At 51.0% G+C, this 24,140-nt stretch overlaps 1 protein-coding gene across 1 annotated transcript in view; it reads left to right on the forward strand.

Annotated features, from left to right (window-relative positions):
• ADCY10 (adenylate cyclase 10) overlaps positions 1 to 22,333 on the forward strand; it is a gene marked incomplete at both ends in the record, with an annotated part of 47,320 nt that extends 24,987 nt beyond the window's left edge. Inside the window, 17 exons of the mRNA XM_081121266.1 lie at positions 1,487 to 1,761; positions 2,604 to 2,740; positions 3,637 to 3,765; positions 5,132 to 5,410; positions 5,539 to 5,829; positions 8,804 to 8,873; positions 9,132 to 9,363; positions 11,128 to 11,235; positions 11,701 to 11,876; positions 13,221 to 13,377; positions 16,472 to 16,676; positions 16,755 to 16,851; positions 17,352 to 17,467; positions 18,182 to 18,299; positions 19,982 to 20,177; positions 21,442 to 21,630; positions 22,172 to 22,333. Coding sequence (XP_080977392.1) covers positions 1,487 to 1,761; positions 2,604 to 2,740; positions 3,637 to 3,765; positions 5,132 to 5,410; positions 5,539 to 5,829; positions 8,804 to 8,873; positions 9,132 to 9,363; positions 11,128 to 11,235; positions 11,701 to 11,876; positions 13,221 to 13,377; positions 16,472 to 16,676; positions 16,755 to 16,851; positions 17,352 to 17,467; positions 18,182 to 18,299; positions 19,982 to 20,177; positions 21,442 to 21,630; positions 22,172 to 22,333 — 2,937 coding nt within the window. The remainder of the gene's footprint in view (positions 1 to 1,486; positions 1,762 to 2,603; positions 2,741 to 3,636; positions 3,766 to 5,131; positions 5,411 to 5,538; positions 5,830 to 8,803; positions 8,874 to 9,131; positions 9,364 to 11,127; positions 11,236 to 11,700; positions 11,877 to 13,220; positions 13,378 to 16,471; positions 16,677 to 16,754; positions 16,852 to 17,351; positions 17,468 to 18,181; positions 18,300 to 19,981; positions 20,178 to 21,441; positions 21,631 to 22,171) is intronic.
• Between the last annotated feature and the right edge of the window lie 1,807 nt (positions 22,334 to 24,140).

Consider the following 24,140-nt stretch of genomic DNA (forward strand, 5'->3'; position numbering starts at 1 on the left):
GAAATAAGCGAGGCAAGCTGCGTAGTTTCTGAACGCCAGGCTTTGGACCATTCGCATCACAAGGATCCAGCAAGCTTCTTAGAGAATATGGACCTATGAGTCCTACCCCTAAAGATCCAGAAGGGCTTGGATTGGGCGTAGGAATCTGTTTAGCTCTGTGCTTTTGTTGTAAAACTTCTCAATTGATTCTAATGCACAGTTTAGTTTGGAAGCCACCACTAAAGCTGTGCTTTCACTACAGGCTGTGACGACGCTCTTTGTGTTGTTTACTCTCTGTGTGACCATGGCAGGTCACCTAACCTGTCTGTGCCTCACTTTTCTCAATAAGGAGAGTCAGTAGCACCAGCTTCCCTGAGCGTTCTGAGGACTCAATCAGTTTATGCGAAGAGCACATGCAGTGCTGGGCACAGCATGGGTACAGTGTCCATGTGGCTTCCACTCACATTAGAGAATCCAATTCACTGATCTTGTTTAAATATGAAGAACTGGGGCCAGTGATAGACTATCGAATTCATGCTTTTTTTGTTCCTATTCTCCTCCCCTGGGTTCACAAATAATACTGACAACACCATTAATTAAAATGTTCTCAGGGTCAATGAAGAGCTGAATTTCTGGAAACAGAATGGGGCTGTCAGAGTAAACTTAGTAGTATATGTGACAAGGCAGGTTACTAGGTAGTGACTGTCCTGTGAGATTGCAGTGTTACAGTAGCCTTTGCTGCTTTTGTTTACTAAAGCAGGGGAAAGAATAGTTAACCCGATCTGTCCTCAGAGGGAATGGGAGAGGCTGAGCCAGCGGTGAGTGTGGGGGCAGGTTTGTCCCTTACACACCTGCCATGGCAGGAATGAAGGCCTGCTGGGCAAGGGCTGACTCTAATGTGTAAGGACACAGTGCCCTGGCACCTAGACCGTACCTGACTGTCACAGGTGCCCGATCACGCTAGTGAGCCAATCACTAATTCAGACCAGGAAGGGAAAGGCAGCCTGCACAGAAGAGAGACACGTGATCTGTTTTCGGTGTGACAGACTCGAGTTCCAGCTGGAACAGCAGCAGGTGCCAGGGGGTGGGGCTGGCTCCGCCTCCTTGAGTGCCCAGCCCTCATGTGGTGTGTGCTGGGTATGCATTGGTCGAATACATGTCAAGTTGATATCCCCGGGAGGCCTTCATCTGCCAATAGATTAAGATGACGTGTAGTAAACATCTGTTATTTTATGGAATGGGTGCTTTTACGTGGCCACAATCCTACCTCCCCTACAAATGTGCATTATCTTTGCACAGAGATTTGCCCAATTAAGAGTCCATTCCAGCCAGCTCTGTCCAAATTGCCACAAATTCCAAGTTAGTGGAATCTAAATTAATTCACCTTTATTGGGAAAAAAATATTTAACTCACCCCGCACAACCAATGGGTACACACACATACCCACGCATGGACAAAAGCCCCAAGTCCTGCAGCGCTTTCCTCTGTGTTTCTGTACCTTGTCCAGACGGTGAAACAGGAAAGAGTTATTTTCATCATTGATGAGTCCCAGTTTATCGATTCGGCCTCCTGGGCCTTTCTGGAGAAGCTTATCCAGACCATCCCTATCTTCATCGTCATGTCCCTGTCCCCATTCACCGAGCCGCCCTGTGCGGCTGCCAGCGCCATCATAAAGAACAGGAACACCACCTACGTCACCCTCGGCGCCGTGCAGCCCAGCGACATCCGCAACAAGGTCTGCCTGGACCTGAACGTCAAGGGCATCCCCAAAGAACTGGACTTGTGAGTAACCTGCCTCTCTCTGGAGGGCTTAACATCTGCATTCACTGCCCAGGTCCAGACATCATCAAATTCCTTAAGGTGCGGCTTAACGTGCCTATTTCAGAATCTGGCTGGGCCGCCTTTCGAAGGGGCCATCCTTCAGGCTGGGTAGGAGGGATGCTGTCCCTCTTTCCTTGTTACGGTCCCTGTCGTGCCTGCTCAGACGCTGCGTGGTGACATCGGTTTTGTTTCCCTTTCATCTAGCTGGGTGTGGGTTTTCTCTAGTCAAATCTGAGTCAAGACCTTGTCATGAGCAAGTGACTCAAAAGGCAAACCGGTAAACATGAAAGACCACAACTTGCACCTAAGCGAGGTCCTGCTGGGCTGGCGCCGTCTGTTGGTGCACATGGAAGGCTGGCTGTCTAGTCAGTGCTCCTGTGCTCGCCCTCTCCTGGGGCTTGGCAGGAGTCCCCCGAAGCACACAGACAACACCTCGCCTTTAGCTGGCTGTTCACAGCTCACCTGGTGTCTGCCTCAGTTCTTTCTGGTAAGGTTGCCTTGCTTCTGGAAGAAACATTGAACATATAAACCAGAAATGAATGAAAATGGTCACTTAGAAGGTGAGGAAGGGAAGCAAGGCTGAGGATGTGCCTTATTTTATAGTTTTGGCTTTGGAAAGATGGTAAATGTTTTATGTAATTAGGAGAAAAAAAAGAAAAGAAAAAGCAATCCCTAAAAATGGAAAATACATGGAAAGCCGTGGAGAATGAGAAGAGATCATTTTCCAGTGACTGAGAAGTCGCAAACGCTCCTCCTGGAAAGGTGGCTCCTCCAGGTAAGCAGTTGCCTCGTGTGCACTACAGGTACCTGGTGGAGGGAAGCTGCGGGATCCCATTTTACTGCGAAGAATTGCTAAAAAACCTCGACCAGCACAGGGTGCTCATCTTCCAGCAGACGGAGTCTGAGGAAAAGGCCAACGTGACCTGGAATAACCTGTTCAGTGAGTCCCCGGCAGTTTTCCCTGCCCTGCGGAGGGCGGCAGACTGGGCCGTCCGCAGGCGGCCTCCCGGGGGTCAGAGGGTTTGGGGAGTCAGGGACTGTGGGACCTGAGGCCTCTGACTGTGGACTGTGAGAGAACATAGAGCGTAGCCTCTTGGAGTCCCAGAAGACAAAATTATGAGGCAAGTTTACCAGTCAAGCCTCACCATTTTTAATATGTCCTTCTGGTACTAACCATGTCATAAGTAGAGTTCTGGCTCCTCATGAGTGTGTTGGCATCTGAGTGTGGGTATCTGAACGTGTGTGAAATATATGTTATTATATACTGTAAGATACATCCTGATACTCTTTGAATCAAATTTTTGTAAAGCTGCATGTACTTCCAATAGTTTTTGTTTGGGGCCAGGGGTGGAAGCAGAGGCACAAAACATGTTTGTTTGTTTTTTGTTGCTGTTAATCTTCCCCTGAGGATATTTTTTCCATTGATTTTTTTTTTTTTTTTTTAGAGAGAGTGGAAATGAGGGAGACAGAGAGAGAGAGGTGAGAGAGACACATGGATTGGTTTCCTCTAGCATGCTCCCCAACCAGGGCCAGGAGAGAACCTGCAACCCGGGTACTTCCCCTTGACCGGGAATTGAACCAGCAACCCTTCGTGTGTGGGCCAATGCTCTAACCACTGACCCACACCAGCCAGGGTGGGACAAACATCTTTTGAATAAATTTATGTTTTTCTTATATCAGTTTTACCTAATACACAGTATTCCAGACTATTTGGTGAGCCAACACACACCTCTGCCTGCTCTTCCTCACGCGAGGCCCACCTCAAAGTTCATCAGAAAGTCAGGATAATGACAGAGCAGTGACTGTCACCTTTTCTTTCCCATTACCTCCTGGTAGAGAACGTTGCTAAGCCAACAGAGCAGTTAAAACCATTCACGCTAGGCAGTGAGGAGGGGAGTGAAGAAGTTTGCAAGCTCTCTAGCGGCATCAGATTGAAGAACCTGTCACCACCGGCGTCGCTGAAAGGTACAGACAATTCCACCTGGTGCCCTCTGCTTCCTCTAGCTCCTAGATTTATTGAATTTCGAGTCCCGCCTGTGATTGCCTTGGCAGGGTGAGACCAAACGATTTCTCTGGCCTTATATGCCCAAGGGCCGGATGGTGTGTGTGCCCCCCCCCCCGTCGTCATCCCCCCCCCCCCCCCCCCCCGCTCTGGAACTAGGGTGTGAAAGTGAGAAAAGATCATACTAACCCCTGGCATGGCTTGTTTTGCTGGCTTGTTTTGTGTTTCCCTGGGGGGGGGGGAGCTCCAAGTAGGTGAGGCTTTTCTGCTGCTAATTAGGAGTCACCTCCCTCTGTGCATATTTTGGTGTCTGATTTGCACAAAGTTTTCTTCAACTGCATACAAGAATGAGGTACAGTACATTTTCAATTAAGCAGAAATCAAGTAACAAGAGAAAAGTAATACCGAAAACTTTTCTGCCATCTGCTTTTATAAGAGATGACTGAGAAGGGAATTTATATCAGAAATGTATTATTATCATTTTAAAGAAAATGATTTTCCGGCCACGTTCTTGTGTACACTGAGCTCTGATTCACGCCGTCTATAAAGAACATCAGATGCTTCAAAGGTGACCCAGGGGTGCCTCAGGGTTCTCAGTCTACAAAAGAGCTTCTAGCTCATTTCTGTGTTTCCATTTACTGTGTCTAGCGGCATGGGACAGTGGCCTCTATAGCGTTCTATGGACAAGTTGAACTCTCATTTTGTCCCCGATGAGGGTGACGGTGGCCTCTATAGCGTTCTATAGACAAGTTGAGCTCTCATTTTGTCCCTGATGAGGGTGACGTAATGACACCCTGGTCTGATGTCCGGGAGGCCTTGTGAGCTATGACACTGATTTAGATGAGAAGTTGGGATCGGTGCTGCGAGCTCTCTGACACTTTGTCATGAGCATAGAGATGGTGACGGATTGTCACCAGAATAAAGGAATTGCTGGGGAAGACAGAGGGAAGCCTCCCTGCTTGGGGGTCCCGAAGAAAGAGCAGCCAGTGAAGAAAAGACAGCTAGACAGCACAGACCATGACGCAGGCCCTGTTCCTTCCGCCTGCTGCGTCTCACCCTTGTCACACTTTAACACATCAGAACACCTTGAGGGCGGTCTCACTGTCGTCTGGCCTTTGTGCCAAGCCTGCCGTTAGACCACAGCTTCTGCGTTTCTCGTGCTTCCAGCACAAGCACCCTGTGAAGTGGCCCCGAGCAAACGCTTCTTTTGGCCTCGCTTGGCCGGGTTTCTGCGGACGAGAGCTGTAGAGCAGGACAGGGGTCCGTCTCTGGCGTGTATCTGATAAAGACAGATGACCAGCTCCCTACTGTGTGGCTTTGCACCTGCAGAAATCTCTCTGGTCCAGCTGGACAGCATGAGCCTCTCCCACCAGATGCTGGTGAGGTGCGCGGCCATCATCGGGCTGACCTTCACCACCGAGCTGCTGTTCGAGGTTCTCCCGTGCTGGAACATGAAGATGATGATTAAGGCCCTGGCCACCCTGGTGGAGGCCAGCGTCTTTGACTGCTTCCGGAACGGCAAGGAGCTCCGGATGGCGCTCAAGCAGAACGCCGCCTCCTTTGAGGTGAATTACCGCTCCTTGTCTCTGAAGCCCAGTGAAGGACAGGGTGAGTAGAGCCGGGAAGGGACCCATATTTCCCCTCAGTTACAGGCACATCTGAACCAAGGAGCTGATCCGCGGTGGTGGGGCTGGCTTGTGCCCCCGCCTGGCTGAAAAGCCCCCTCTGTTCTCTAGCTTACAGGGAGGAGGAAGGGCTCCGGGAACTGGAGAGCGAGGTCATCGAGTGCCACATCATTCGGTTCTGCAGACCGATGATGCAGAAGACAGCCTACGAGCTGTGGCTCAAGGACCAGAAGGTGTCCATGCACTTGAAATGCGCCCGCTTCTTAGAGGAAAATGCCCATAAGTGTGACCGGTGCAGGAGCGGGGACTTCATTCCCTATCACCACTTCACAGTGGACATTCGGCTCAACTCTCTAGACATGGACTCCATCAGGCAGATGGCCAAATCCCGGGGATTCAAAAGTAAACTGACTTCTTTCTTAATTAATCCTAACCATTCCTGGGGAATGTGAGGGTTTCAGGTCCCCCAGGGTGTGGGCACACTGAGTCTTGAGACTTCAGCAGCAGAGGGGCGGGGAGCCTATGTGTGGTGGAGCCTGGCAAAACCAGTCTCACTGCGAGACTGTCTGGGAGGATTTGGGGTAAGGACTCTGGCAAAATGGGGTGTGTCCAGTTTGAATTGAAATGTCCAAAGGGATAAAACAGACCCAGTGCCATTCACCCCAGGGATGGAACCCTAGGGGTGGGGTGGGGTGGGGTCTGACGTGGTGCGGTGAGAGCAAGAACCGGGCCACGAGGGAGATGAGAATGTCCTCATTTTGTCAGTGGAGTTTGGCTGAGGTTCCAGCAGAAGGAGACAATGAGGGGAGAGGCCTGCCGGGCTGAGCAGGTCAGGACCTTGGAGAACAGGACTTGGTGGGTTCAGGGCCATCTGGGAAGCCAAAGTGAGGAGGTCACAAACTGATAACACAAACCAGCCAAGCATCTGGGAAATCACAGTGGAGGATTCAGGGGGTAGAGCTCACGGGCCCGGGGACCCAGTTCTCACAGGCATGACCCGTGTCAGACAAGGCAGCCCCTACCTGTGGGGACCCCTGGCCAACAGCCTTGCTGATTATGGCTAAATCTGCCTGGAAAAGCAGAGACCATAAGTAGAGGATTCCTATATTACATGGATATTAAAAATTGGGAAGAAATGTGAGTGAAGTGCCTAGCACATAGTAGGTACAAAATAAATCCTTGTTCTCTATTTTACCTGTGCTGTCATTTGATTTTCATATCAGCCCTTGAAGGTGGAGGGTTATTTTCATTTTATACATGAGGAAATTGAGCTTCTGGAAGATGAAAGAGCTTGTGTAATACCCCAGAACAAGTGGCTGACTTTATTCAATCCCAGGTCCATTAACTTCCAAGCTCATTTCTGTCCCCTGACACCTGAGCTTTCCGATGTGCAGGGCTGGACTTTGAGGCAATACTGGCCAGGGTCATTGGAGACCCTGCGTGAGGAAGGCGATTCCCTTTCAGTCCTCTTGCAACACTTGATCAAGGAGGAAGCAGCTGAGCACTGTGGTCCTAGCCTGTCCTTGCCACTGCAGTAACGCACTAGCCAGTCTCCCTCTCTAAAAAAAAGAGAAGTCAGGTCAAGAGCCTTCAGGTCTCTTAGAGAGAGTCTGTATATGAGGGTTTCAAGTCCCCCTTTCTGCACAAAGATGATGAGCCTTTAGTAGTGTCATCCCACTGGGGCAAGGAAGACGTCAAGGGAATGCACAAGTAGCTGAGCCTAGTGTTTATTACTAGTATGTTACATTTCCCCCCCATGCATTATTGTTTTGAAAAATTGGAACTAGGTTTTTTTAATGACTGTTATAAAAGTAGTATATCTGTAACATGATGTTGAAATTGAAATTTTTGCCAAGCACTAAAATACAATGGATGCTGCAAACCAAAGTGAGGTAAATAGATGGATAAACAGAATTTATGAAGGAAATAGCTGAGAATCAGTTATAATCTTGGAGCCTTCTTCCAGATCCAAGACATAAACATGAGGAGAGTGTGGAGAGGGCCTGGATTTGTGAAGAGATGTCCTTGGTGAGAACCATGAGGTTCCCTGTGCCCTCAGGTTGGTTGCTTCCTTCATCATCTCAGCCCTAGTGAGTTCAAGGACACGGAAGAAGGGGCCCACCCCACGCTAGAGGGCTGGAGTGGCTGCACTGAGGCTTCCAGAACCTCAATTTCCTCATGTATAAAATGAAAATAACCCTCCACCTTCAAGGGCTGATATGAAAATCAGCTGGACTGAGCTGCCCTCCCAGAGTTTCGAAAAGAATGTGTGAGGGGCTTTCACAGATCCGTAGATTAAGGGCAGATGTCAGGACTTAGAGATAAACAATTGAAAGTTGTCGGCATATGGATGGAATTTAAAGTCAAGGGCAGATGAAATTACTGAGGAAAAGAAAAATGGACGGAGAAGGGGGTCCAGGACCAAACGGGCTTACCAACATTTGGAATGTCGGTGGAGGCGCAGGAGCCGAGGAGGAAGGGAGTGGAGAGAGTGGGTGTCACAAAAGCCAGTTAGGGGAGCGGTCAGTTGTATTGAAAAGGTTACAAAGAAGTAATCTTTGGATTTAGCAACATGGTGGCCACTGGTGACCTTGACAAGGACAGTTTAAGTGGGAGGATAGAGGCATCAGTCAATTTATTCAGCTCCCAGATGGCACTTTGGGGGTGGGGCAGGGGTGCAGGCAAGTTAACCCTCACGCAGCCTGCTAAGGAGGGCGAGAGAGGCCGCCCGGAGGTCGTTGGGCATCACTCTGTGGGAGCAAGGGCACAGAAGTCTTTCAGAAGGTGATAACGAGGGGCTTCAACTGAATTTTTATAAATTAAAAGATCCACGGAGTAAAGCATCCGCTTGAAGCCAGCAGACCTAGGTTCTAGTTCTGTCTCCGTCACTAAGAGATGACAAGTCCCTGCCCTGCCCTGGGGTTTCCCTTCTGCCTCCCTGGAGAAGCGTCTAGGTGAGACAACCCTCATTTGTTCTCTGATTTAAGGTCATTATGGAATTTTCTAACAGATTGAAGTTAGGATGGACTGAAGGGTTTTTTTGGGTTTTTAAAATCCTCATTGAGGATGTTTATTGATTTTAGAGAAGAAAAGAAGGGAGAGAGAGAAATGTCGAAGTGAGAGAGAAGCGTTGATTGGTTGCCCTCGTACAAGCCCTGATGAGGGATCAGACCTGAAACCCAGGCATGTGCCCCGACCGGCGATCGAGCCGCAACCTTTTGGTGCACAGACGCTGCTCTAACCAACCGAGCCACCCGGCCAGGGCTGACCGGAGGTTGGAAAGTCAAGGTTCTCTGCCCTTTATAACCGAACACCAGACATCTGCGCCGGGCAGAATGTCTCACTGACCCATACCACTTGTTTGCTTGTTTTCTAGCTGAAGAAGAGATCACCTTTGCCAAAATAGAGATTCCGAGGAAGTCTGATATATTTTCAGAAAATACCAGGTACAGGGCATATGTAAGTGCTTAGGGGGTACAGCGCGGACGATTGTCATTCAGTTCCAACTGCTACAGTCCCGGGTCTGGCCAGGAACTCGGGCCTCCGAGGCCAAGTGGAGAAACACTGAGATGCGTGGGGAGCTTGGTCAGTGGTGCCCACATTAGGTTTTCTCATCTTGCTCTTTTCTTAGTCTGTAAAGATGTTTTCATATCAAAAACTATACCTGCTCTTTATTACTCCCATTTATTTCTGCATTTGGACAGTTCTGAAGAAATCAAAGAAAAGATCTTGAGTTTCTTTGACATCATTATATCAAAGATGAGCCCGTCTCAGGAAGACATCATCCCTTTGGAATTGTGCCAGTGCGAGGAGATCCTAGAGGTGGTGGTCATGCCCCTGGCCTACCATTTTCTGGCTTTGGGAGAAAACAACAAGGCCTTGTATTACTTCCTAGAGACGGCGTCTGCTTATCTCACCTTGGAGGACAATTACATGGTAAGCTGCCTCCACCCCGCTCTCTTCCAGGAGCCAGAGGGGCCTGCAGCCTGCTTCCCCCCGGCACCCCTTCTTCTGGAAATCAAATTGCTCAGACAGGAAATGACCTGAGATTAAGAAAAAAAGTGAGGACAAATTGCAAATAGCATTATGCGCCATTTAATATACTGCCACCTGTAGAAACCTGCGGTGAATTTATTGCTTCAGTCTCCCCAGGCTCCCTCAGCAGTGCCACCACAGCCCTTACCCTCTGCCTTCCCCAAACACTTGTAGGTCTTTGGATAAGTGCGAACCGGGTTTTAATCTTGTGACCTCCAGAGAGGCTTGCACCCTTTGTCTTCACATAATTTGCACTAAATTCTCATACATACCTTCAGACCACCAGGCCCTGGTGAGCTCTTCTCCGGGGTAAGGGTAAATACTGTTCCAGGGCGATGTGCCCTTAGAACTGTGGGGACTGGACACAGAGAGTGAGTGGAGAATTCATTGTTCAGTGAGCTGGGGCGCAGCTGAATAGGTTTCTTTCTGGCAGATGTCAGGGCTTTAAGATGCTAAGATAGCATCAGTCTCCCCAAGGGTCAGGCTAGGGCTGGGGCCTATTGCGTCTCTCAAACTTGACTTTATGTCACTTTCCATGGAGCAGCTGGCTGGACTCACCTTCCATGAACTCACTTGAGGAAGTGCCTTTCTGGGCCTGGCTTCACCTGGCTCTGCCAGCTTCACACCCCCGAGTAGCCAGGCCTGCAGTCCTCAGCCCACCCTGGTGGTCTGCCCCATACTGTACAGTCTCATCTATCACAGCAGCCTAACCGACCCTCATACCTTAGATTTACACACCCTTAAAACTAAACCCTTCAAGGTGTTAGCAAGCCCCAGTTCTCTCAAGTATGTATGTTAAGAATGAAAGTCTCCTCAGTACATTTTATACACATATGGGGAGTGGGGGGAATAAGGCCAGTGAGTCCCAGGAAGAGAAGGTTTTGGGAGCCCTGGGGCCAACTTGCTAAACCTGCAGGGAGTGAAGTGCCAGGAAGACAAGGGTTGAAATCTGGGCTCAGAGTAAGGCTCCAGATGTGCCATTGGCACCCCTCTCCCACCAGAGAAAGCCTGGTGGGACCCGTTGGCTGCAAACTCACGTTTTGCTCCTGCCTCCCACACGTGCCCCTGGGCTGTCACTTCACCTCTTCGAGCCTGACCTTGCCTGGGGTCACACATGCCGGGACTCCCCTGTCTGGCAATGTGATAAGAGGTTGAAGGATGAGTAAGGAGAGGTGCTCAGGGCCATCCCTTCCTCTCCCATTTCCCCAAAGGTGGCCCTGGGAAGGGAAATGGGGGCAAGTCATAACTCGTCCCAACAGCAGAGACCAGCTTCTCATAGGCGTGGGGATGTATCAGGGCCGTGAATGTGTTGTTGGAAATAAGGGAGGCTGGGGATGGAATTATTCAGAGGAGGCATTTGCCCTGGAGAGATTTCAGGTAAGGTAACTGATGTGACAACAGGAGGAGTGGAGAGACTTGTAGATTCATCCTCTAGAACGAGTGATCAGGTGGACAGAGATGGACATGAAGGTGGCCTGTGTCTTCAGCAGGGCGTCATCCATCCCATTCCTGTCCAGAGTTTGGAGGCTCTGTCTGATCAGGAGCGGGGATGGAGGTGGAGTTGGGACCTGGAGTGGCCCCTGGTTCTCCCCCTTCTGTGGAGCCTGGGGCAATGGCCCTCTGTGGTCTGCGTCCCCGCTGACTCAGCACCTTCCATCTTCGCAGGCATACACGTACTTGAATGAGGGGGAGAGGCTGCTGAAAATTCTCAAGCAAAAAAAGTCTGTGAGTCAGACTTTTGAGTCTGCCATCTTCTATAGCCTCAAAGGTCAGGTAAGAAACCATTGAAGACATGACTGTTTTATGATTTGCCACTGGGGATGTACACGGAAGACATGGACACCACCCCTGCACTTTGTGCATCCGCCCCCCACCCCACCCAAGGTCCTTTTCCAAGACTCCAGAACCCCAAGCGCCCGCACTCAAACCTCCTCACCATCCCTTGCCAGCAATAAGATCTTCCTTGTCTTTCTTGACATCTTTATGAAATGTTGTTCTAACAGACCCCCAAAATGGACATGAATGGGTAAACATTTTCTCCAAGGTAGATGATTCACACCAAAGATGCTAAATGCTAGTCATTCAACCATCCTCCCATGCACACATTCAAGAAACACCACTACGCACGGGGACATTGTTCCTGGGCCATAAATGACCATCTTCTGATTGGAATCCTAGTATTGTTGGAACCCACCAACTAAGACCAGAGTCACTGCTTTTTCTCCTTTCCCCACGTAGGTCTGTTTCAACATGGGCCAGATGGTACTTGCCAAGAAAATGCTGAAGAAGGCACTGAAGCTCCTCGACCGGATTTTCCCCGACACCTTCATCTCTGTGTTTTTCTATACGCATGTTGAGAAAACCAGACATTTTCATTATTTGAATCAGCAGGCCCAGGAGCTCTCACCACCAGGGTAAGGGAAGGAGCCATGAGAGCTGGGTTTGCATCTCACTCCCAGAGGAGGGAGACCTGCACATATGCCAATGGTCGGACCCCAAAGCAGTTCTGGAGGCTGGGCGTCTGAGATCAGGGTGCCAGCATGCTCGTGCGAGGGCCCTCTTGGGGTCGCAAACTTCCCGTTGTGCCCCCACGTGGTGGAAAGGGCTGGGGGAGGCTCTCTGGATCTCTAATAGCACTAATCCCACTCCCAAAGGGCTCCACCCTCATGACCTGATCACCTCTCAAAGGCCTCGCCGGCTACTATCATTACTTTTGGGGGTTCGAGTTCAACATGTGAATTTGGAGGGATGCATAGAGACCATGGCAGAATGTAGTTGTTAAAATCGGTCGGTTCCTCCCTTGAGCTGAGACCCAGCCGCTGAGAGCAACATGCCAGAGGTAGGCAAGCATGGGTCCTGGCGCCCCCACATCCTAGTTGTGTGACTCTGAGTTAATTACTTAACCTGTCTGACTCTCACCTTCTGCTTATGTAAAATGGGGTTAATTACAGTCAAACCTCAGTTCTCGAACGTCTCCCGTCTCGAACAATTCACTTCTCTACCTGACAACCCTCTCGCGCTGATACCTGTATGATCAGTCACAAGGCTCTCGGACGACGGCCAAAGGGGAGAGTGCGGGAGTGTGAGTCATGTTCCTGCTAACCTCACGTTGTTAACATCTCAGGAAGCTGTGCTGTGAAGATTTCTGTGTGTTTTTGCTTTTGTTGCTGCTTTATTATTATTAAATCCGTGCAGTAAGTCACCATGGGTCCTACGGTTAGTGAGAGCAGCAACGTGAAAGGAAACTTATGAGAACAACGATAGAGCTTGGATGTGTACTATGCTTAGGAAAAGTTAAAACAGGGTGTCGTTCAGGGTCTGGAACGGGTTAATTCAATTTACATGATTTCCAATGGGAAAAATGCTTCGGTTTTCGAACAAATCACTTCTTGAACAGCCTTCCGGGACGGATTAGGCTCGAGAACCGAGGTTCCGTCGTACTCAGCCCTTCCTCGCAGGGTTGTCGTCAGAATCGAATGTGGCTGAACGATAAAAATGTGCTTTTTAAGTGGCTTCGCTTCAATGCCATGACCCAGTGACCCAGTGACCGAATGACCTGGCCGCTGATTCACATGAATTAGCTTCATTCTCGCCCAGTCGGTGTCCTGGCCCCGCTCCGCAGGGCCGGGCCTGTGCTTCCTGAGAGCTGATCTGCTTGCCGGTGGAGGCGGCGGCCAGGGCCCGCGCTCCCCTGTGCTGGGCGCGCTGCTGGCACCCTCCTCCCTGACCCGTGCCCCCGTGTGCTCTCTATCTCGCAGGAAGAAGCGGCTGGCGGAGCTCCACCAGCAAGCCAACTGCTTCTCCTTGCTGTGGAAGATCTACAGCTTGAACTGCTTTTTCCACTACAAGTACTTCGCCCACCTGGCAGCTCTGATGGGCGTGAACACGGCCCTGGAAACGCAAGATGACTTCCAGGTAGGGTGCTGTCGCAGCTGCTTTTTCCTTTCGAACCCTCACTCGAGGATATTTTGTCCATTGCTTTTCAGAGAGAGCGGAAGGGGGAGAGAGAGACAGAGGGAAACATCGATGTGAGAGAAACACATCCATTTGTTGCCTCCTGCACTTGGCCCCAGGATTGCGCCTGCAACCGAGGTACCTGCCCTTGGCCGGAATTCGAACCCGGACCCTTCAGTCCGTAGTCCGACACTCTAACCGCTGAGAAAACCGGGCTAGGGCTGTAGCTGCTTTTTAAATTTCTGCATCTCACGTGGAGAGAAAAGCGTGGCCGAAGCCAGTCGGGACCCAGAATCATGAGGAGCGAATACAAGCCCCGCGGCGGGGCCGCTCTGAGGCCAGCAGCTCTCCAACTCTTCGGCCTCGGGTCCCTTACACGCTAATGATTGTGGAGGACCTCAAATAGCTTTTACTCCTATGGGTTGTATCTATTGATATTATGATATGGGAAACAGAAACAGAAATTTAAAAATATTTTTTAAAGTAATAAATCCATTACATATTAACATAATTAACATTTTCATGGGGGGGAAAAAACAATATTTCTCTAAACAAAAAATTTAGTGAGAAGAGTGGCATGTGATAAATTTTTGCAAATACCCTAATGCCTGACTTCATGAAGACAGATTTCCACTCCTCTTCCACCTTCACTCCCTCGCATGCTCTCCCCGGAAACTTCTCTACGTCCCTGTGAGAGAACCAGGGTGAAAAGGGAAGATAAAATAAAAAGCTAAAATCATGACTCATGTGTCAAAGACTTTACTGACTTGTTGATTAATGAGAGAACTAGTAGAAAGTTACCACTGGTCGGTTCCAAGGAGAACTCCATTTATGAAAGGAGGCAAAACTCATCTAGTCAAAGGGCAACAATCACTTGTATTCCACCAACATCTCCATTTCTATGAAAAACAATCATTGGCATCAGTTTTCTACAGCATCCAGAGTTGTAAAATAGCCCAGAGACACTGCAAGGCAGAGACAGTAATGACGGGGAGCTAAGATTTGTGGTTGCTTTTCTCCCCCCATTTTGATCTTCCACTATTTTCCCCGACACAAATAACACCTTGATATTAAGAAACTGGCTGAGACCCTTTTGCCCTCCCCCAAAGGGTCTCAGGGCCACACAGGGAGAGCCACTAGAGACTAGGTCATAACCTGGGAAGTCTTTGATTAGATGACGAAAAGGCCAGGAAACTCCATCAAGAAATGATTAAGCTAAATCCAGCTCATCGAATCAAAGCGACCTGGTTCCTTTATAAAAGTCCATCAAGTCTGGGCTTCTCCTGGGACCGTAATTCTTTCTCAGAGTCATCAGTTATTGAGCGAAATGGTTGAGGGGCACTGGACACGTGGGAGGCTTAAATTCCCACCATGAGTTCCTTTCAGGAGGCCAGAATAGGTAAGAATTTATAAGGCCCTTCAAAGCACACCTCTGACTATATCCTGCCATGCTCTCCTAGCTCCCTGGGCCAGTAATGGGCCGCTTTTGGATCCTCAGACATCTAAGTCCAATCCGTCTGGGGGTCTCTGCACTGGATGTTTCCTCTGCCTGGGGTGCTCACCCCGTGACCTTGACTGGGCTCTCTGCTTTGCAGCATGAAGGTCACCTCCTCAGTGGTGCCCTTCCTGACCACCTCACCCATTCACTAGCCTGTCACCCTATTTTAGTGGCTGGCTACCCCCTGACATGTTCATTTTTGTTCCTTAGTTAGTGTGTGGCCTGTGTCCCCTACCAACCTGTAAATTCTGTGAGAGCCGACGTCTTGTCTGTTGTCCTGTTCAATGCTGAGCTCTGAGAACAGTGCCTGGCACCTAGTAGGTGCTCAACAAATATTTATAGAATGAAATGCTTTACTTCTTCTATACATTTGGGGCTTTCTCCTAAAAAATGTGGTGTAGTTGGGGGCAAGGGAGGATAAGATGGAAAAGACAAAATTGGAAAGCAAGTCAAAAGACACAGTTAAGGAGATGGCTGTGGCTGAGGGCAGAACAGCTGGGGAAGGTGCCCCTGGGGGCTCAGACCCAGACGAGGCACTCAGTGCCGCAGAATAGGAGGAATGAGCACCAGAGAGTAGTTTCTTGGACCCACCTGCCTGCGGTGTGACCACTGGCCAGCAGCTTGACCTCCGGGTGTGACCTTCTCCCCCAGAAGTGAAGCAGTTGACTGTTCCCTGGCCCCAGCCCAGGCAGCCCTAGGCTTTATTGCAGTTTGGACTTTCCATTTGCCCAATACTCCTCTCTCACCCACCACCATTTCTGGCCATCCTTCCCTTCTGGTAGCTTTATTTGAAACATGCTCTAAAAAAGCAAACCAACCTTTCTTTTTTGTTAAGTTACAGAAGTAACCCATGCTTGTCCTAACAAATCAAACACCACAGAAGTGCATAAAGAAAACAGTAGAGTGCCGCTTCTCCCACTAATCTCTTGCCCAGTCCCAACAAGTGGGTAACTATTATTTTTTGTTGTTGTTAACCCTCACCCGAGGATATTTTTTCCATTGCTTTTCAGAGAGAGTGGAAGGGAGGGGGAGAGAGAGAGAAACATCGATGTGAGAGAGGCATATGGACTGGTTGCCTCCCGCACACGCCCCAACCAGGGCTGGGGATCGAGCCTGCAATCAAGGTACGTGCCCTTGACCAGGAATTGAACCCGGGACCCTTCAGTCCGCCGACGCTCTAACCACTGAGCCAAACCGGCCAGAGCTCACTACTGTTTTCACCTGGGGATAGTTCTTTCCAGGCTCTTTGCTGTTTTTTCCAACACAAATAACACCTTGATATTAAGAAACTAACCACATATATAAGCTATTGCTTTTATTTTTTCACAAAAATTAAAATTCTTGTTTAAGGCCTCTGTGGGCAAGAGGGGCCATCAAGCTTATCCTGGGTGGTTTGGCGAAGGGGTGGCAGAAGCCCGATTTAATTTCTGTACCAAAGCCCACGGCTTGGCCAACTGGCCAGTTCCATTCCCAAGCAGACATCAGGTGACGTCTCTAGCTTTCTGCTTGGGGCGCCGTCTCAGTCTCGCCCCTTCCCTCCCCTACCTGCCATTTCAGATTATCAAGGCCTACCTGGACTACTCACTGCACCACCAGCTGTCCGGCTACCAGGGCATGTGGTTCAGCTACGAAGTCTTGGCCATGGAGCAGATCATCAGCCTCCCCCTGAAAGGCAAGGGCATTGAGATCATGGCGTATGTGGCCGATACCCTGGGCTACAACAAGTTCTTAATGGGCTACTTGGACTTGGCCATTGACTTAGGTAAGGGCTGGCTGAGCCAGATGGGACACGCAGACATAAGTAATAGCCAGAAATATACCAGGATTATTTTCTTCTCAGGCTGTCGTGCCCAGAAGATGTGGGCACTGCTCCAGAATCCCTATAAACAATACAAGGTCCTCTGCTGGCTCAGTAGGTGTCTCAGCCTGAAAACCAGGTATTTATCTTAAAGCATTTCCCAAAATTAGGGGAAGGAAGCCATAGTGACTGAGTGTTCTGAGCTCACTTTACCCTGGGCCTCAGGAAGGGTAGGGAGGACGGTGTTCAGCGAGATGACATCGCTGATCACTATCTTGCTGTGGACCCCATTGCTCTTTGGCACTTAGCCTCGCTCATCTGATCGCCCTGGCAGTGACTGAAGGGGTCAGATAGCCATCCCCAGCCTGGCCGGCAGGCTTCCACCCCGCTAGGTGGAGGGAACAGGAAAAGCCTCATGGGGGAAGCAATGCCAGAGACTAGCAGCCAGGACTAGAGGCCCACATGGACTGACCCTGGTCACCCCATCGCAGAGGGGGAAAGCACAATTTGAACGAAGCGTCAACTGGAGGTTTAGGGGTGGGTTTGAAGCTTTAGGGTTGCATTTGGTTCTGAATCACTGGGCAGGACTGAGACTGGACGGGGCTGGACTCGATTCCCTCCTCCCCGAACCTGACGCAGGCACAAGCAGCTGATCCAGGCGCTGGGCTGGCTGTGGGACCTCTCCGTGGCCGAGCAGCACATCAGCAGCAAGGCGTTCTTCTACTTCATCTGCCTGGACATCATGCTTTATTCTGGTGAGCGTGGCTCTGGGGTTCACAAGAGCTGGGCTGTGACGCCCGTGTTGGGGTGATGCGGCAGCTGGCAGGGCTGGGGCCCCGGGAAGAGGTGCAGGGCAGGGAAGGGGAGAGCCCGGTGCTGGGAGCTGAGGAGCTGGCTGGAAGGTGCAAGGATGAGAATTCCGTCTGGAGGAAGCTGTTGGCCATAAGCTGCCAGTTAAAGTGTCCCACCAATTCACACACAAGTGACAGTGGCTGGCAGTACATGCCGTGGTTGAGAAGGAAGGGTAGGGTTGCTAATGGTGAAGTCTGTGCACTGGGGGCTGTTGGCGATTTGGAAAACAAATCCTGATAACCTCCAGGTCCCCCCAAGTAGGCAGCCCTGAGTGTGCATGTTAACCCAGAGGGCCCCCCGGGCCTTGCCTTCCCCACATGATTTTGAAAGGGGCCGTGGGCAGGGGACGCGTGGGTGGGGAGGTGGCACACGGCCAGTCCTTGGGCTTGGGCAGGGAGGGCTGGTGTGAACCCCACTCCTGCCTGGTCGACGCTATAGAATTGTGTCATGTCTGCGCGCACGGCCACGAAAGTGGGCTCGGCCACCACAGGCAGTGCAGTCGCATGGCTGTGGCAGTCCAGGACCCGGACTCAAAGAAGTCAGAGGTGCGGCCCTCCGCACAGTGGGGAGTTCCCGGGAGCCCCCCGCCCAGCAAAGCCCTCCCGCTCTCTGTCCAGGCTTCGTGTACAGGACATTCAACGAGTGCTTGGAGTTCATCCAGGAGAACGAAGACAACAGGATCCTCAAGTTCCAGAGCGGGACCCTGCTGGGGCTCTACTCATGCGTGGCGATCTGGTAACAGTGGGCTGCCTGTCACTAGACCCCCAGCTCTGAGCCCGTTCAGTGCTGCAGAGTTCTTTGAGATTAAAAAAGAAAGAAAAAGTATTTATAAGTGACCCGAGACAGATGGAAGGTGTCAGCGTGGCCTGACGCTGAAACACCCAGGGATCACCCGCTAGTTCATTCCCCTCCCCAAGGTGGGGAGGAGATGGTGCCTCAGCCGTGGGCAAGGCAGCGGGCATCTCTTATGCACATGTCACGCTGGGGTGCTCAGGGGGCAAGGGGAAAGAGCCCTTGCCCCTGAGGAGGGTTGAGGTTTGGGGGAGACTAATAAACAGCACCAGGTGCCACTCTCCAAGACCTAATCATAGTGAAAGTCGTTGGTAGAGCTGGTGTCGGAGGGTGTGGCTGACATCTGCCAGCAGGCGGGCTTCCTAATGTTGAACCCCAGGCTTAGCTGCACCCACTCAGCAGCTGCAGCCTCGCCCATGGAGGCGGAGGGAAGAGCCGGCCGTGCTCGCTGTGGGCATGGCTGGCTCTCGGGGGAGGGGCACATGCTGAGCTACACCTGCCCAACTCCTCTCCCAGAGTCTGCGGCCAACCAAGTGACCCCTTAGGAGTGAGGGAGGCCGGGGAAGGGGCGCGGGGCAGGGCACCGGCGAGGGCCTCGCGTCGCGGGCCGGATCAGGGGTGAGGAAGAAACAGGCCCGTACCCCGCCAACCCCGTGACCCGAGGTTGGCCCTTTACCCCGTCACCTTTCTAGCTCAGCAAGCCCGCAGCCATGGCCTTGACGTCAAGGAAGTCGGCCAGTAAGGCTCAGGATGTTTGTGGAATTTCTTCCCCAGCTACCCCGAGACTGGAAGTCATTCCCGGCTCCACTTCCCATCTCAAATGACATCTGCAGCCACGTTGCCCAATGTTTAGAGATGTGGTGAACAGGTTACATGGCAGTGTGGAGACACTCCTATGCAAAGTGCCACCAACTAGAGCTGTCCTAAATTTGAATAGAGATCTCTTATTATCAAAATTCCCTGGGAGAAATTAAAGTCCAAAAATGAAGTACCTTTGCCAATTATTAAAATCCAAAGAGATTAAAGTTCAAAGTCAAATTAACTTGCCTATGTGAGTTTAAGTTCAAGGAATCTAAAGTCCAAAAGTCATCCTCATATCTTAGCCTACTCTCCTTTACCCGGAGAGTGCTTTCCCCAGCCGTGGCTTTGGAATCCCCTGGAGAGCTTATTAACACAGCGCCCTGGCCCATCCCCAGAGCGTCTGATTCAGCAGATCTGGGTTGGACCAGAAAGCCTGCATTTCTAAGGACCATCCATGTGACACTGATGACACCGCTCTGTGGCCCACACTTTGAGTAGTACTGGCCGAGGCCACCTCTCTTTGGAGCTGGAGCAATTTCTTCAAGCCCCAGAAGGTGTAGCTCCAAATGTCTGATCGGCTTCAGTTTCTGCAGAGTTCAGAGAGTTAAATCAGTGGTGGCCAGTACTCCCCGAGTCCCCAAGGGTTCTACTCACCTCAAACCATCAAAGCATTCCGCTCTTCCCTTGCTCCGTGCCACCTAACTCCTCCCGGGGGGGCTTCCAGAAGCCCACGTCTCAGGGCCACCTCCAGAGTGACCAATTTCAGAAAACCCGCCCCTTCCAAGGGCGACACTGACTTTTCTTATTCCTCTGGGGCGGTGCAGGTATGCCAGACTCCAGGAGTGGGACGACTTTCAGATATTTTTCAGTAAATCTAAAAGTCTAGTGCCAAGAAGGACGCCCACAGCTCTTTACTTCCAAGGAATCTGCAGGTACATGGAGGCCCAGGTTCTTCACCTTCAGAAGCAAATCGAAGGGCAGCCGGAGAGTGCCCAGGACAGTGGCGTCGAGCTACTCAAGGTGAGGCTGCCCTCTGCTTTCCATGAATGGGGCTCTGTCAACCTCCAGCGATCATTGTTCGTGCAACCTTCATGCTGTAAAGCAACCTCATGCACTTTCTAGAAAACATTCTGGTCAAATGCTTACATGTCTGCACACTGAGCACACCACCATCCCAGCGGTGCTCCCGCCGGGAACTGTCCCAAGGCAAACAAAATGTATCTGTGGAGATGCTGATCTCAAAGCACTGGGAGAAAATGGAAAAATGATGTGCCCTTCAAAGAGAAAACTGGCTAACTCAGGAACGGTGCATTTAAACATCGGGATATTTCATGATTTAAAAGTCTGAATTTCTCACCCTTCTTTTAAAAACTTGAGTAGCTGGCAACCCGAGGCCCTCACTCCTGAAGGGTGGCCGTTGGCTGGAATTGACAAGGTTACACTAGGGCACACTTTCTGCAGTGGGACGTGACCCCCTGTGCTTCCTAGCTACATCCAGCCTGCTTATCTGTGTCGCTTGCCTGTCTCCTGTCAACATCCGAATTCGTGAGCCCTGATGTAAAGGGACTGTGTCATTGAAAAATGTTCATAACAGGATGTTAAGTGAGGAAAAAATGTTACCCTGCCGTGTGATTAGTATAATCCCAACTGTGGTGTGTGTGTGTGTGTGTGTGTGTGTGAGAGAGAGAGAGAGAGAATGTGTGTGAGAGAGAGTGTGTGTGAGAATGTGTGAGAGAGTGTGAGTGTGAGAATGTGTGAGAGTGAATGCGTATGTGAGTGTATGTGTGCTTGTGTGTGCCTGAGTGTGTGTGAGAGTGTGTGAGTATGTGAGTGCGCACCTGAGTGTGTGTGTGTGAGTGTGAGAGTCAGTGTGTGTGTGTGTGTGAGAGAGGGAGAGTGTGTAAAGGCAGGGAAATAAAATAGGAAATGTGCACCCAGCTGTTACCATTATTTCCTTTGGGGTGCTAGGGTTATGGGTGACTGACATTTTTTGCTGTTCTTTTTGTTTCCCCCCATATGTTGAACAATCACCTTGGAAATCAAAAGAAAACGTATTTTTAAAAGGCGGCTTCAGGGAAGGGCTCGTGAGCCCACCCGTCTCGCACTCTTGGTCTGGGTGCCCCGCCTGCCATCCCTCGTCCTGCCCCTCTGCTTCCCTTCTGTGCGTGCAGATCACACGTCCCTTTTCCTCGATGGCTTATATCCTGGACCAGTGCCCAGACCCTCCGCGGGGAAACCTGCGGCCGGGCCCCTCTCGGGTTCTGACCTGCGGTCTCCTCTTCAGAACCTGGAGAGCCTGGTGACGCAGAACAGCACCGGCCCTGTCTTCTTCCCGAGGCTGTACCACCTCATGGCCTACGTGTGCATACTCATGGGTGACGGGCAGAACTGCAACCTCTTCCTGAACACAGCCCTGCATCTTTCGGAGACCCAGGGGAACATGCTGGAGGTGTGCTGGCTGAGCCTGAACAGAGTAAGTGCCACCAGCCCGCAGGCTGGGTGGGGGCTCACCTTTCCGAGGGAGCCCAGAGGCCGAGGCTGAGGCCGGTGAGGTTTTGTGGGTGTGGAAGGCCACCACAGGCCTCTGGACTCTTACTGGGAGGGGTGACATGTCCATAGCTCAGGTATGTGCTCCTCTTCTTCCACTGTGAGCTCCCACGGGCCCTCCCCCTCCTCCAGGTCCCTTGAGCAGGGTCGCTGCCCCTCTCGTGGCCCTCACCACTTTACAGTTTGTGTGATATATGCATGCCTGTCTTTTCTCCCCTCTGAGAAGCAAAACCCACTCTAGTGCCGGGCACAGTGCCTTACGCTCAGGATCTGTGGAATGATGAACGAAAGTACACATTTCCCTGTTCATTTATAGTCAGTAGTTTGGGCAGCAATATTCATTCTTTGCTTGTGGCTGCACAGGGTTTTAGAAGCCCAGGGATATTGGACCACTTCTGGTCTGACCCGTCTGGATCTCACCGGCCAGAGAGCACCGACCGGGGCCGTGTTCTCTTTGCCCCTCTCAGGAATGGTGGTACTCAAACTCCCAGCTGAGCGCGGACCAGTGGGTTCAGACCGTCCTGAACCTCCCAACATGGGAAAAAATTGTATCCAGCAAGGTAAACTCCCAGGACATTCAGAAAAACAAATTCCTTATGAGGGTGAATATCCTGGACAATCCTTTCTAGTGTTTCTCGAGAGAACAATTTTCACGGACTCGTCCATTATCAACCTTCCTCTGTGGCCAGCACCCTCAGGCCCCGCACACCCTCTTCTGCTGAGACGCAGAGCCAGGCGCGGTGGTTTCCTCTCCGTCTGGAGGGGCCGCAAGGGCCGCAGCACCAGGCGCTCGCTTCTCCCGGCTCCACACACACTGCCTTCGCCTCTCGCGCTGTTTTTGCTTGACCTGTTTACTTCAGCCCACGCAAAACTGTGGCACATGGGGAAACGGTAACATCCAAGTGGAACATGTTGCGCCAGATACATTTCTAGCTCATCTATTAAACCGAAAATGTTTATTCTTAAATGTCCAGCTGTTCAGTCTTTTGTACATAGCACAGGATTATGAACAGCAAATTCTCATCCCGGGCTGTAAGGGCGAGATTTGAAAAGACACGTTTTTGCAGAGCCTGCTGCAGGCCCCAAAGCCCCTCTCACCATGTGCGCCAACTGACTACCTAAGGAAGGGAAACTTTTAAAATGGAAATATTAGTAATTTTGATGCGGGTATCTTGTACATGCATAGAGTTTATATATTTTTATATTTAACAAAGTGGCAGCATTCGTTTCCCAGATGTCGGAGAAGCTGCCCCAGGGCCACCCTCCGCCACTGTCTCCATTGGCAGAGAGAGCTCATAGTGGCATCCTGTGCCTGAGGGTGGAGCGGGAGGAGGGTGGGTGCAGCCCATCTCTGCTGGGCACCCGCTGCCAGGGTGCAGGCCCCGCCTCTGGCGGCTGCAGCGGGAGGGTGGGGAGCGCCGGCTCTCAGGGGACAAGCGGTGGTGCGATTCCAAGGGCTGATGAGGGACACCGAGGACAGAGGTGTGTGCATCAGGCTTTGCAGGAACCCGTACTATGCCACCAACCAGTTAGTTATGTGACCTCCGCGTCAGTCAGTTTCCTCGGTCTAAACTGAGCAGGTTGTGACAAAGTCCCTTCCCTCCCTATCTGGCTGATTCCAATGGCCGGCCCTGGGCGCGTCCTCTCTCTGGCCAGCAGAGGGCAGCGCACGCTGCTTGCTGTGGGCACCCCCAAGGAAGAGTTTCTGGTCAGCGTCTCCAAGCTTCTGTCTTCAGACCCGCAGCCTCGGCACGAGCTCTTGGATCCACTCCAGCTTCCACAGCCACTCCCTCGCTCCTAACGGAAGCTTCCAGCAGAAGGGTCTCAGGAACATCACTTGAGAAGGTAGATTCTGGCTAGAATTCTTTTTAGGAGGAAGCAGGTAATCCATGAAGGCTTCGGGAACCGAGAGGAATGGAGAAGTGACTGTCTTTCTTCCCTAACATGAGCCTTTGAACTCTCCCCCACTCGTCTAGGAGCTAGAGGGCAGAGGCTCTGCCTCCAGCACTATGCCAGGGAAGTACTCAGAGAGTGCTTAGGAATTAACGAGCCTATTAAAGAACACGTTCAGTTGATTGTCTCCAGTTAATTCTTACAGGAACCCTTAGAAGTAGGAACCTAATATTTATTGAGTAAACTATATGGACCCTCATGGAGATCCACAAAATTGCTAGTTTGTTCCCATGGCTTTTAACATTCTTCTCAGATCCTTCCTATCATCTTTATTCCCGCGGCTGCTGAAAACCCGGTTCCCTCATCTCTGAGCTCTGCAGTAACCACATAATTAATTCGTCTCGGCTTCAGTTTTGCACCCTGCACCAGCTGGCAGGGTGAGCTTGCTAAGTGGTTACTACTCCACTTAAAATCCTGTTTGCCTTCAGGACATCCCAGCTTCCTAGCCTGGAATGTGAGGCACCCTGCCACGTCCAGTGCTAT

This window comes from Miniopterus schreibersii (genome assembly GCF_964146895.1).
Source record: "Miniopterus schreibersii genome assembly, chromosome: 19".
Lineage (NCBI taxonomy): Eukaryota > Metazoa > Chordata > Mammalia > Chiroptera > Miniopteridae > Miniopterus > Miniopterus schreibersii.